Source organism: Limulus polyphemus, unplaced genomic scaffold (assembly GCF_000517525.1).
Source record: "Limulus polyphemus unplaced genomic scaffold, Limulus_polyphemus-2.1.2 Scaffold1566, whole genome shotgun sequence".
NCBI lineage: Eukaryota > Metazoa > Arthropoda > Merostomata > Xiphosura > Limulidae > Limulus > Limulus polyphemus.
In genome coordinates, this window is record NW_013667176.1 from 2085 (window position 1) to 15462 (window position 13378).

Genomic DNA, 13378 nt, shown 5'->3' on the forward strand with positions numbered 1-13378 from the left:
TTTACAAATCCCATATCAGACCTAGAGCAGAATACAATGCATGATCATTTGTTCCTTGGCCAACAACTCTTTCAAACGGCTCCAAATCCTACGTCCTCTGGTGCCTTACCGGTAAGTCTGAGAGCTTATAACGCTAAAACTCGGGGTTCGATGCCTGCAGTAGGCAGCACACGAATAGTCCATTGTGTAGTTTTGTGCTTAACAACACACGCACACACACAAAACAAAAGCAAGCCCAATTTCTCAAAATTGAGTTCTGAGAATCTCATTCCATTTTCCAGTTTATATCCCATATTTCTACATTGATAAATTGCAGACATTTATTTCCCTCCTTCAAAACACGATTAAATTATATTTGTCTTGGCATACTCTTCAAAAGCAAAAACTATAAACTCTGTTATATTAATTAACTGATTACATCCTCCAGAACACTTAACAAAAAATTCACTTTTACATTTACTATACTTTTGACTCCGTTCTTTCCACACTGTTTGAATTGTCATCTTTTTCAGGACCTGACAACAAGATTGTCAACAGCCAATAACTGGCCCTTTTCAGGGATTTTCACACAAATACATCCAGACAAACATAAAAAATATTGAAAAACGATCCACTACCAACAGGCTATAAGGACCTTATTACAAGTTTGTTGTTAGACGATAACCGGCCATTCTTAGGGACTTTAATTCACACTCTCAAACATACTTGTATTAAAAAAAATGTCACCGAAGTAACAAGCCGAAATTAAAACGAGGCTGCTCTACTTTGAACTTCACACTTTTCATTGATAAAAAGAGTAGCCCAAGAGTTGTCGGTGGGTGGTATTGGCTAGCTGCCTTCCCGCTTATCCATCTCTTTCAAATTAGCAACGGTTATCGCAAATAGCTTTGCCTGAAATTTAATAATAAGAAGAATAAAAAAAACCCTTCTGAATGTCCTATGGTCTGGACTAAAGAGGTCGCTAATGTACTCAAAGTTTAAACTTTATAGTTTCGTTTGTGTAATTACTCTAAGTATGGCGTTAGAAGGCGGTGATACGATTTTTGGAAAGATCATACGTGGAGAGATACCAGCTGATTTTGCTTATCAAGACGACAAGGTGAAAATATTTATTATAGTATCCTTGTGAAACAATAAGATTCTAAACGGAAAAATTGTGTTAGCCTAATGTAATGCAACGTGTTTTGCGTTTTTTAATTTCTAGGCCTAAACTTATACCGATGCAATGAAATTAAAATTAAACATTTAAACTAAAGGAGGTTAATAATAATATGACAAAGAACATGATCCATGGTCCCTTTTGTTCTCTGCACTGCACTTTGCAGGAAAAATCCTTTAACATTTTGTCAAAATGGAAAAAAATGCATGATACTACTAAGATAAGCTGTTAACATTAGCCGTTTAATATATAAATTACGATGTTTACATGGCGTGGAATTAATCTAGACCAAAATTCATGCCTTATAATTTAAAACTGCTTTAATAAATTCTTTTGTGATCAGATCAATGAAAAAATTATAAAAGCAGATCCAGATGCAGCCAGAATTTTGGGCTAGAAATAGAATTGACGTTACAAGTTACATTTTCTACAATGGCACTACAATTTATAAATTTAGAAGTTACATTAAGTTAACTTTAAGTTACTACACTTTGCTCGATGTTTGGGCTAAGTGAACGAGATGTAACCAAGAGGTTTGAGATACATATAGTAAATACTAAGTTAGTATATCTGAAGTAAAGTTATCAATATAAAAATTAAAATATGTTACACTAACTAAATAAAACAACAAAAACAGTGAAATGATATGCCTGAACTTGGTTGTATGTTATTAATTGCATAGTTATACAAGATATTAAAAATGTTATTAATTGTGAATTTAAGTAGTATATAAGTAATGTTGAACTGTCAGTGTTATAGATAACAAAAGGAATTTTCAAAATATAAATATATGTTACTGAAAATAATAGTTTTAGTTCTTCCGATAGTTTCGTTTTTTATGTTGTAATATTAGTCAAAAATGTTATTTTAAGTTTAAGAATTATTATTTGTTACTAGCTTCTGCACACAAAAAGTGATATAGTTTGATATATTTATTGCAAAGAAAGCCCAACTACAATTATCTAACTATGAAAGACAATCATTATTTTCCAAATGTAAAATCAGGATACTATCTTCAAATTCACACAATTTATACACATTCTGTAGCCATAATTTTAATCCTTCATCACCAAACAACCACATTCCACATTCATGACTGCATATTGACTGATTTTTTATTCTTTTAAGCCACAAGTAACCAATATTAGGTACCTGAAAAGGTACTTTCATTAAAAATGTTATAATCTTACAATTATTGCCCATAATAATAATAACAATGCTAAAGCAGCTATGTTTGGTAGTAACTATGTGCCTATTTCATTTTATTCAGTGTGACAAACACTTAATGTTTCTTAAAGCCTACATTAGGTTAGCATTTGTTGAATGACAAAACTAGCAAATATAAAACTGTCTCAATATGATTTTTAAAGGGACATTTTATTAGTTAACTATTTACTGTATTTAAGTTCTTTAGAATTGCTCAGGATTTGAAAGTATTCTTATGATTATTTGTATTTCACATTTAGTATTTATCCATTTAATGTAAAGTGCCTCTGAGTGAAAAAAGGGTTTAGGCATCTGAGATTGAGAAAAAGGTCAGCACTACAAACCTAGTCTGAATCCAGACTTAAAATACATTATTAATTGTAAGTAATGTACAGTGTAGGGTGCAAATATCAAAGGAAAAACACTAAAATTTCTTGAATAGTACTCTGTATAATTGACATAAAACTTTAGAAAAAAATAAGTGCATTCATTAGTTTATATTCTTTGAAATAAGTATATATTTACAGTAAGAATAACTGAACTTCTTAAAACATTATATACATAGTACAGTGATATTCCAGTAATAATGTAATTTGATTTAAAATTTTTCATTTTAATAAACATACAACATGGCTTCTGTAGTGGTCTAGCAGGAAAATGAGTATCTTAATTTAACTGCAGTAAGAGTTACATATACAGCAGTTTTATTACTACAAAACATATAAAATTGTGAACAACTTTTGCTAAAAATCAGTTAGTTTAACTCTTTCAACACATGCTCGGTTCCTGGGACTGACTTTGTAACTGTTTTGTGCTTGTTATAGTTTTCATGCTATAACTTTTAAGCTAGTAAGCGTATGTTAACGAAATTTGGCAGATTATCAGTAAACTTTGCAATGCTTTCAAATGCAAAATATCAGATTTTCTTGTGAAGTCTTAAGGTTTATTAAGCAATGTTTTTCTCATGCCTTTTTATTTCTTTTCACATATTGCCTATCCAACATTCAAAGCCATTTTCATTTTAAGATTAAAAATACTTTTATGCATCAGAAAATTTTCAAATATCACATGCAAAATCTTTATAATGTTCAGATAGTTATCAGACATTTCTTAAGAAAAACTTTATTTTATCTGTTATTTTCACTAACGAATCTCTGTCTGGGTTTGGTAGATATGACCGATTTCATAACTACCATAAAAAATTAGGAAATAAATATAAATTATGCCTCTTTTGTTCTAGAATGACAACAGGTTATAACACAAAAACATAAATGCTTAGACTAAATAGCTTAAATCTCATAATGTTATACATCTATGTATATTTCTTATTTTTATTATATTGACCTTTCAGCCATGCCTGGCAAACAATGCAGAAGTTACAATGATGCAGCACATGTGCACTCATGTTACTGTATCCAATAATATAAAAGTGACCTGTCTTGGCCGTGTTTTAGTAGACTAGTATTTTGTAAAATACAGTCACATTTCAATTATTATACATTATATATGTATATAGGTTATTACTATTTAGAAAAAAGTTCTTAAACTTATTTTTCTTAAAACATAGAAGTGAAGTAAACAATTATCTCTTCTAGTTACAACCTTTGTACATGGTTGCTGCTTGACGTAGGTTGCTAAGCTTTTAAAAATTTTGCACATGGAGGATATGAAATGAAATGATTTTCTTATGTTTTATATATACAGTTGAATAACCAAAAATTTTAAATTACTAAATTCCACTATAATTTATCAAGCTTAATATTTAAGCTGTATTTCAGTCTAAAAATATATGAAATTTTGAGCAGACTGAAGACACCACTTACCTCATTGGAATCTTGGATCGAAAGAACAAGATGATGTTCTAACACTTTTAAATGGCTGAGAAAGCCACTAGGAGGATATTCTGAGCTTTCGATTGGTTAATCTCATAAATTCGTGAAATAGTAGTTCATTAAAATTTTGAATGTGAGTCAACAAACAAGATGACATGGCCTTTTAACCATGATCCATCTAGAAAGGATGTGCATGGGCTTGGTCAAATTGGACTAACCTCGTATTGGAGAAAGAATGTTGACTGTCATTCCAAATTTGCTTTGTGTGTCAACACAAATTATAACAAGCTTTAAGTAAAATGTATAAGTCTGTTGTACACAAAAAGTAAGATGTTACTAAAGTATATGCGCCTTGGGATATGTCCGTGAATCAACAACATCAGTCTGATTCAGACTCTGACAAGATGATGTTTATGTGAAGGCTAAAAATACTTTTGTCTATTTTACAGTTTGCATATTGTATTTGCATAATTTCTAGAGCCTTTGAAATGCATGTATCTGGTATTTACTCTCCTTTTCTATTAACTGTCACTAATTCAGCAGTGTTGGATAAAATGAATAGTTGGTAACTCTGAAACCATATACATATTGAATGGCATTCTGTAAGAGGTCATGGCATGCACACTATGAATCCCCCTGTGCACATAGGGTTGATATTACTTGTTCTTAGCATGATAATTTGTTTACATAGGATAGGATTGCAGGGTAGGTGGGGGAGAAAAAGTAAAGTTGTTAATGGAATCCAGCCAGACTAGACTTTTGTTATAAGTAGTGTGACTTAGGTGACTGTTTTTGGGTATCTTTGGTTTTTCTTAGTTACATTATGTCATACTTGATTTCTCGAAAAGGAGGAGTCATAAATGCAATTACAGATAGAATAGTTCGATTACTGTCTGCCCATTGTAATTCTAGTGACAGGGGTGAAAGGAGGGCCGTGAGGGTGTGTGTCATGAAACCTTATAAGTGTAGTGAGTGTTGGTATTATAAACCTAAAGTAAAGACATAGTGTGGGATTGCCTACTCTAGAGCCAAGTGCATAAAATGTATCATGAAAGTAAAAATATCAATTCAACTTAAACATTTCTGTATTAAGCTATTTTCTGTTATATCACCAACATTTAAAAAAACAAACTTTTTTAATCAACAGACTCTAAATTTAGAAATAAACAAATATTTTTCCAGTTTTGTTGTCTATTAATTTCATTTTGTACTTTCAGTATATAGACTAACAACAATATTAGGTTATACCTTTGGTGTTAACCAAGATGACATAAAAGTCATTGTTGGAAAGTAGTGTTACTAAAATGTACTGGCTTTTAATTTAGAAGTTGTTAATCTAACTGATTTTTAACAATAATTGTACTATGAATACTCCATAAATTCTTTTCATGAATTATCTTAACATTGATTGGCTTACAATGGAATTTACTGATGTTTGACTGCCTCAACTGCACTATTCTGCATATTTGTTGGTCAAGATTGAGTTTGCAAAATTTATTTATTTCAGTTAGCTATGAAATCTGAGGTTAGGGTATACTGTGGGGTGGGGATTTTAGTACTTGCCTCATCATTTTTCACGGGCTATACGCTAGTAAATGATATTGATAGGAGCATAATTAGTAAATTAATAAAGTTTCCTGATTGCATTAAAATCTTGTATATTTCTAGCTATACTGACATATTACAGAATGACATGGATTGATTGGAATGTTGTACATGTAATTAACAAATTAGCTTTAAGTATAGTAAATGCATATTGGTTATCATGATTTGTGTCAGGCATTTTTAATGGATGGAAATGCATTCATTAGCATGTCTGAAGAAAAGGATATTAACCTAGAGTGACCCTGTTTAGTAATCCAAATTTGAGACCATTGGTATAAACATTTGTACTTGAACTCACCATAATTTCAGATACAGGTTGTACTGCAGAGGTTTGCTCTATTAGTGCCCAGTTGTGCTTCTGTGGTAGGTTCTGAGTTAATTAATGTTAATAAATGTTTTTTTTTTCTTATTATTCAATATGACAATTATTAGATGTTACCTTTATACAGTTTTTCTTCTTCTTTTTCCTCCTGTGCTTAAAATATAAGAACAGAATAAAGACTGGTAGAAGACCATTCAGGTTATTGGTGTTGCTCCTTATCCATCAAAACAAGCAAACAAAACATCAAATTCAAATTAAAAGCTGTGATACTGTTTGTTTGTTTTTTCTAATAGTGTGTGGCTTTCCATGACATCAATCCACAGGCTCCTGTTCACTTTCTTGTTGTTCCAAAGAAGCCCATTCCACAACTTTCCAAGGCTGAAGACTCTGATGAAGAGGTGTGAAAACTCATTATTGTAATCTACATGTTTTTGTTTAATGTGTCTGTTTCTTTAACCCTTTCACCGTGCAACCTGAAAACCATATTGGATAGTGAAATATAATGATTTAAACAAAAAATTGAGGAAAATTTGAAGAAAAAATTGTTCTCAAGTAAATGGTATAGATATAGACAAAACTAAGTTGGTAAGAAGCCCAAATCATCACAAAATATAAAACAAATTGTTTAGATAACAATATCCAAGATATAAAGAAACTGTTTTTATATAGATCTTATATGTTCCTACAAGGTTGACAATTTTGCACTAAGGCATGTAAGTGTAGAACACAGATGGCAGCATGCATGCGGGTTTGGTGATTGTTTCAAGTACAGGGGGATATTTCCGCACGTTGGAGTAGAAGGAAACTTCTTTGGTAACCATGGGGTAAAATCGAGTTTCCCAGTCATTGGGTATAAATGTTTGTTTGGATATATCTTAACTACTCATCAAAAAGTTTATGGCTTTACTTCTAAACAAATGATTTTTTTATTCTGGATATAAAATATTTGTATATTGAACATGTTAAAAAAATAAAAATTAGAAGTTTATAAGTAAACACATTAGGCACTGATTTATTCCTTTACATACTTTCTTGTGTTTTTTAAGATCACATTTATTTCTGACTTACTACAAGCTCAAAGTTATTGTATGAATGAATGCTTTACAGTTTCATTTACTACCAAGAGATACTTATTTCTTATTGCATATGTTAGTTTATTTTAATAAAACCTAAGATTGCATATACATGTATATGTGATACTTAATTGAGTGTATTTATGATCATATTTATATTGAGGGTTTATTCCAGAAATAGCCAGGTCACTCAGAGAGAAACACTAAGAGTTATTTTTAAATGTACTCATTTCAAAGTTTGGAAGGATTTTCATATATGTTGTTTGGATCTGTGAAAAGGAACTACATTTTGTAATACTAAACTATGTCTGTGATATAAAAGAAATAATATATGTATAATTACATTACTGGAATTAACTGCACTTAAATATGTTTTTCAATACCTTTATTTATTTGTGTTATAATAAAAAAGACACATTAGAAATTAAGTTCTGTTTAGCATAATTTGGAAAACTTTTGCCAACTACAACTTATCATTTCCCTTTTTTAATTTTCCCCAACATATATTATGGAATTGGTTCTACCCTTTAAGAAGGAAACTTGTATCTCTAGGGTGTTCCTCTCAAAGTGTAGAACATGTATTATTCTGGTAATAATGTAGTGTGTGTGTTTCCAATTTCAGCCTACTACATCTAGTATTACTTATTTGTTACTTATAATTATGATATTTTGTAATTATGATAAGTATGTTTGCTAATGGTTGTCTCTAATTTTAGCAAATTCTCTCATTACATTAGAACTGGAGTTAGAACTAATATGGGTCAGTTATCTTTTTTTGTAGAAACCATTTTTTTAACATTTAACGGGAATTACCCAACCCAAAGTTGCTAAGAAATTTCCACATAGACTGTTGATAATGTGCAGAGTATGCCAAATACCCAATTCATGCTTCAGTCGTGTAATCATAAACCAATTTTTTTTAATTTGGTGAAGAGAATGTGTTAAGAAATAAAATGCATTAAGTAGAGTTGCTTCATTTTAGTACGAGATGTTATTAAGTTGATAGAAGTGATTAGGTTATGATTTCACATGATAGCTAGTAGAAAGAGCTAGGATGCTTCTTGTTTTAATTATATTTGTATTCAGAACATTAATGTAGAATGTTGATCTGTGTTGTGTGTGACTTAAAATTGATCAATATTTGAAGCATTTAGATCCCAGTTATGTGTTTGTTTGTCAGTGAAGTTGTTCATGAAAGGTATATAATTTTCACAAGATTTTCTTATCACTTAAACATACTTTTTGTTAATTATTATGTGAATGTAGTTATTGGCAGCTGCAGTAACTTTTTCTCAGAAACAGAAGGGCCATGAATATGTTGAACAGTATCTTTATGTACAGATGAATAACAAATTTATTTATTTCACAATAGGCACATTCTATCTTCAGTATAAAACAGGAAAAAAAATTAGTTGAAACAAGCTGGCTGTGTTATTTAGTTATGGAATATTTTGTATAATAAAACTTTTCTAAACAGTACTTCTTTGTCATAATGGTTAGTTGGTAGAATTTTGAAGCTATGTGAGAAAATGTGAATTGTCGTTTCATATGTAGTTAAACATTTTATAAATGGATTTCAGGCATTTTTAAGTAGATGACTTAGGTTTAAATATTATGCTTACACATAGGTTGCTGATTACTGGGGCTCATTGAGGTAACCAGGCATTTGCCCTCCCATCTTTCTAGCATGCTGTTTGACTCTTATGTGGATTAAAACATTTGTATGCCAATTCAAACACACTATAACTAATTCTTCTGAATGTATACAAATGAAGTAACTAACTTGTGGAATTGCTAAATTGTAAAAGTTGCTGTTTATTCCTCCTCCTTGTTCGTGACAGCACTACCCAGAAGAAAAGGTGTGAATGTGCTGATTTTCTACACAAGTTGCTGAGTCAGCAACTGCTATATTGAGCTGGCAAATGTCATTCATTTGGTACATGATAAAGGTGTGACTTTAGTACTACCACTGCTTATCAGGTGCCACTTGCACACTCATTTATTCATGTCAGTTTTTATCCAACTTTCAAAGAACATATCAAGATGCTTCCAAAAAATAAAAATGTCAATGACAGTTGAATGTTAGGCAAATGATATTTTTTTGGAACTCAAAAGTAAGGTATTATTTTTGCAGTTATGATTATGCACGACTTTATAAACTTTATATGTTATTCAGATTTGACAAATGGAACTTATTTACGAAGACTGAGTCACACTGTTGGAATTAAATCACGTTTGTTTTATCCTTTTATTTTTCTCACTGTTTTAAGTCATTGGATTTAGCTTTTCTCTTCAAGTAAATTTTACTTTTTAAAACTTTCTGAGTTTGTGTAAAATTGAACACAATATATCTGTTAAATTTGCACTTTTCTTTTAGTATAAAAACAAATCATTGGAATTTATTGAAACTATGCCAAGCATGATCTTAATATTACTTAAGTAACCACTGAAACAAGTCTTTTGGTCATGATTGCAGCAGCAATGAAAATACCCGAAGACAATTGCTGAAATTGTACCAAAAGCTTGTGAATTGAATAAAAAAAAAAGGAATACAAAAAACTTACTTTTTTTGTGTTTCATATTCATTATGAGCATCTGTATCTCAAGTGATACATGAAATATTTATATAATAAAAACAAGGGATTTCTCTCCAAGAGATTCAAACTGGAGCTGACATCTTTTTCTTTCTGTATTCATTATTTTTGTTGCTTTCTCTGTATTCTGTAAAGTAGCTGGATGCTATTTCCATAAGCTTACCCACACTGTTTGTTCTGTTTTATTTAGTTCCTATTAAGTTTTTTATGTTGTCAGCCTTCTTTTGTATTGTGTAATTTGTTTCATCAAACCATCAAAACATTATAAAAAAACAATTCTGCTCCTTAAAATTAACACATGATCTCCATAAAACAAATTTTTACCCAGAATTCTTACTCAACTAAACATATCTAGTTCCCTATCATCTGAAAATATGTTCTTAGTGTGATGTACCTTGGAGACATACTGAAATTGAACATATTACATCATACACATATGGTACTTGATATTTATGTATAAGAACTGTGAGTGATTTCCACTGAAATGTTCTTACTTTTTATTGCTGCCACATGCTAGCATCAACACTTTGTAAGATATTTATCTATGAGAACTGTGAGTGATTTCCACAGAACTTTGTCTTACTTTTTATTACTGCCACATGTTACCATCAACACTTGATAAGAAATTTATTTGTGAGAACTTTCCACAATCATCTTTCAGGCTTTTACCATTGTCTAGATATAAATGTACATTTACACAACCTAAAAGTCTTGGAGAAACCACTGAGTTGTAATTACCATATTTATCTAATAATGTAGACTGACTTGTCCCCAACTTTATGAGGATGAAATATTGAGATTTTCTGACAGTACTATAATAAACTAACTTGCCATATGGCTGTAGAAATGTATTAATTATTTTTTATGTCAGTGCAACTGTTTGTTCATGTGAAGGCTTTTCCTAGAACTAGACTTGTTAACCACATTTGAACATGTGTAACAAGGTTCATGGATTTCTTAAAAATAATTTCTTTTAAATACTTGTTATGTGATACTGTACAAGTCAGAATTGTGTATGTGTGTGTGTATGAGTTAGTATTACCTTTAATATTTTACAGAGTTAGCTTGATTTATTTCTCATGGCTTTGTATACAACGACATGTGTAATATAAAGATGTGCTCAGTCACTTCAGATTTTTGTGGTTTAGGTCTTATTCCCAAGTGACCATCTATCTTGTAATAACAGGAGAAAAAGAATAGTGTGCTTAAAATTCCAAACCATTTACCAGGCGTAACACCAACATTAAAATGTTAATGCCAAAGAGTGGTTTAATAATTCACAAATTTTTGGGTTTATGCTAGCTCATAAAAAAAAAAAAACACTTTGAAAACTCAATTTCTTCTACATTTACAAATAACCCAGAAAATAAATAAAATATTTGAAAAGGTCTAGAGATATGCATCTAAAAACAGTCACCTTGTTTTGTATATGTAGTATACTTATATATTGCTTTTTACATGAATTACATTTCTATAGTTTTTTACATGTAGTACCGTTAATTAAAATTTTACACGTATTGGTTGATAAGTAAGAAGTTCAACAGAACTTTCCAAGGAAGGAAACTTTTTTTTCAAGAAACTACCTAACTTAAAAATTGTCATGATATGTTGAAATTACAAACATTATGAAAATGTCCTAAATTTGTGAGAAGTTACTTTGTGTAATTAATCTTTCTGTGTTCTTGAATGTTTGTTTATGTGTGTAAGATATTAATTATTGTTCACTAATTTTGTAACTGAGCATTTTCATTTTAAAGTTTTTCTTTTGTAGCTACTAGGACATTTGCTGTTTATTGCCCAGAAAGTGGCCAAGGACCTCGGACTTAATAATGGATATCGTGTAGTGATTAATGATGGCCTACATGGAGGACAAGAAGTCTTTCATCTCCATGTGCATGTTCTGGGAGGTCGACAGATGATTTGGCCCCCTGGCTAAGAACCACTAACTGTGTCAGAGAAAGTAATGTTGCTGCTGTAATAACCATAGTTAAGTGTGTAGTTATTTGTAATTTCAACAGATATCATACTTCAAAGTTCCTTTCTTCACTTGCACAACATTAGATGCTGTACAAATTGGAACTTAAGTTATGCTACTTTCACATATTACTTTATAGGAGTGTCTCGTTAAAACACTAGTGTTATAGAGTTACTTAGCAACTGCTCAAAAGAAGAGGCAAGTTGTGAACAACTTAATGTTCTAAAATTACAATGTATTCTTACAAAATATATCTTGTATCAGTTTTCTCTTTCTTAAGTCACACTTAATACATTTTCTTGTTCCAGACTAACTGCAATATTCTTCAGCAACTGTTCAAATTTTAATAAAAAATAGCATAGACTTACTTATGGTTTTATTGGTGGTTTTTGTCTGAATCGACCAAAGTTTGGTACTTGTACTTTTAATGCACATGTTTACGTGTTTATCAATGATTTGAATGAGCTTTAGCTATATTTATTTCTGCTTCTAGATGGCGCTGTAATACTGCTGGAATAAATGTAAACATTCCTAGGAGATATATAAACATAACATTTTAAAGAAATAATAAAAAAAAAGAATGTAAAGCCTAAGAATGTAAAGCCTTAGATTACTGAAAGATTCCCTTACTTAAAACATTTTTACCTACAGCCGTGTTAAACATTTTATGAATTCAAACACCCATATTTAGTTTTCTGAAGGAATTGAGAAAGCAGTGTGGATTTTATTAACTTAGAATCTTCTTACACTACTGTAGACGGTTACATTTTCTGTGTTCTATGATGCATTTAGTGCAACCATAAAATATTTTTATTGATTGATATTATATTTTCCTGAACTGAAGAATGTTATTGCATAGTCCTATGTGACGTCATCTCTGGGTGATAAGTTTACGAGCTTAAAATCCTTAAATTCGTGGTTCGATCCTCCGCGGTGGAAAGCGTGAAGAACGTGTGGCTTTGCGCTAAACAAACCCCAAACCTAGGTGTGGAACTACAAGTGTTACGCTCTAGCCTATAATAACCTAGTATTCTAATTTTCAAATGTTTACAGCTTTGGGTTTAAGTTCATCTTATTTTATGGTTTATTAAGTGCTATATGTAAAGATAGAAACAAAGTTATGTGCTGCTATCAATTTATGGCATGCGCACGTTTTACTGACGTCACTACAGTACACATTACAACGTTAAGCATCCCTTATGTAACGTCATTTTAGTGTCTACAGACTGATTGATAGACAACGCATTACTATACAATGGTGCGAGTGGTTAAAACAGGTACCCATCCAGGCGGCTGTCGGTTCCTATTTTCAGATATACACAAGCTGGCTACAGTGGTATCTTTGTAGATTTTATATAACACTAAAAACTGGGTTTCGATACCCGTGGTGCGCAGAGCACGGATAGCTCACTGTGTAGCTTTGTGCTTAACTACATCTTTTTCTACCGTTTCATTTTCTTATCTTTAATCAATTGAACACACACACACGAACATTAATGTAAACTACCATTTAAAATGTTCGTTATTTTCATTAATGTGTCATAAGTATAAGTTCTATTGTTTGTAATCGATTGATGAAAATAAATGGCACATCTATCATTTTAAATTTAGT

General features: G+C 30.9%; 1 protein-coding gene across 1 annotated transcript; it reads left to right on the forward strand.

Moving 5' to 3' along the window:
* Positions 1-800: 800 nt before the first annotated feature.
* LOC106464129 (histidine triad nucleotide-binding protein 1-like) lies at positions 801-12133 on the forward strand. Its single transcript, XM_013924239.2, has 3 exons — positions 801-1099; positions 6418-6522; positions 11563-12133. Exons 1-3 carry the CDS (start codon positions 965-967, stop codon positions 11725-11727), a joined length of 405 nt encoding a protein of 134 aa, XP_013779693.1. The 5' UTR covers positions 801-964; the 3' UTR covers positions 11728-12133.
* The last annotated feature ends 1245 nt before the right edge of the window (positions 12134-13378 follow it).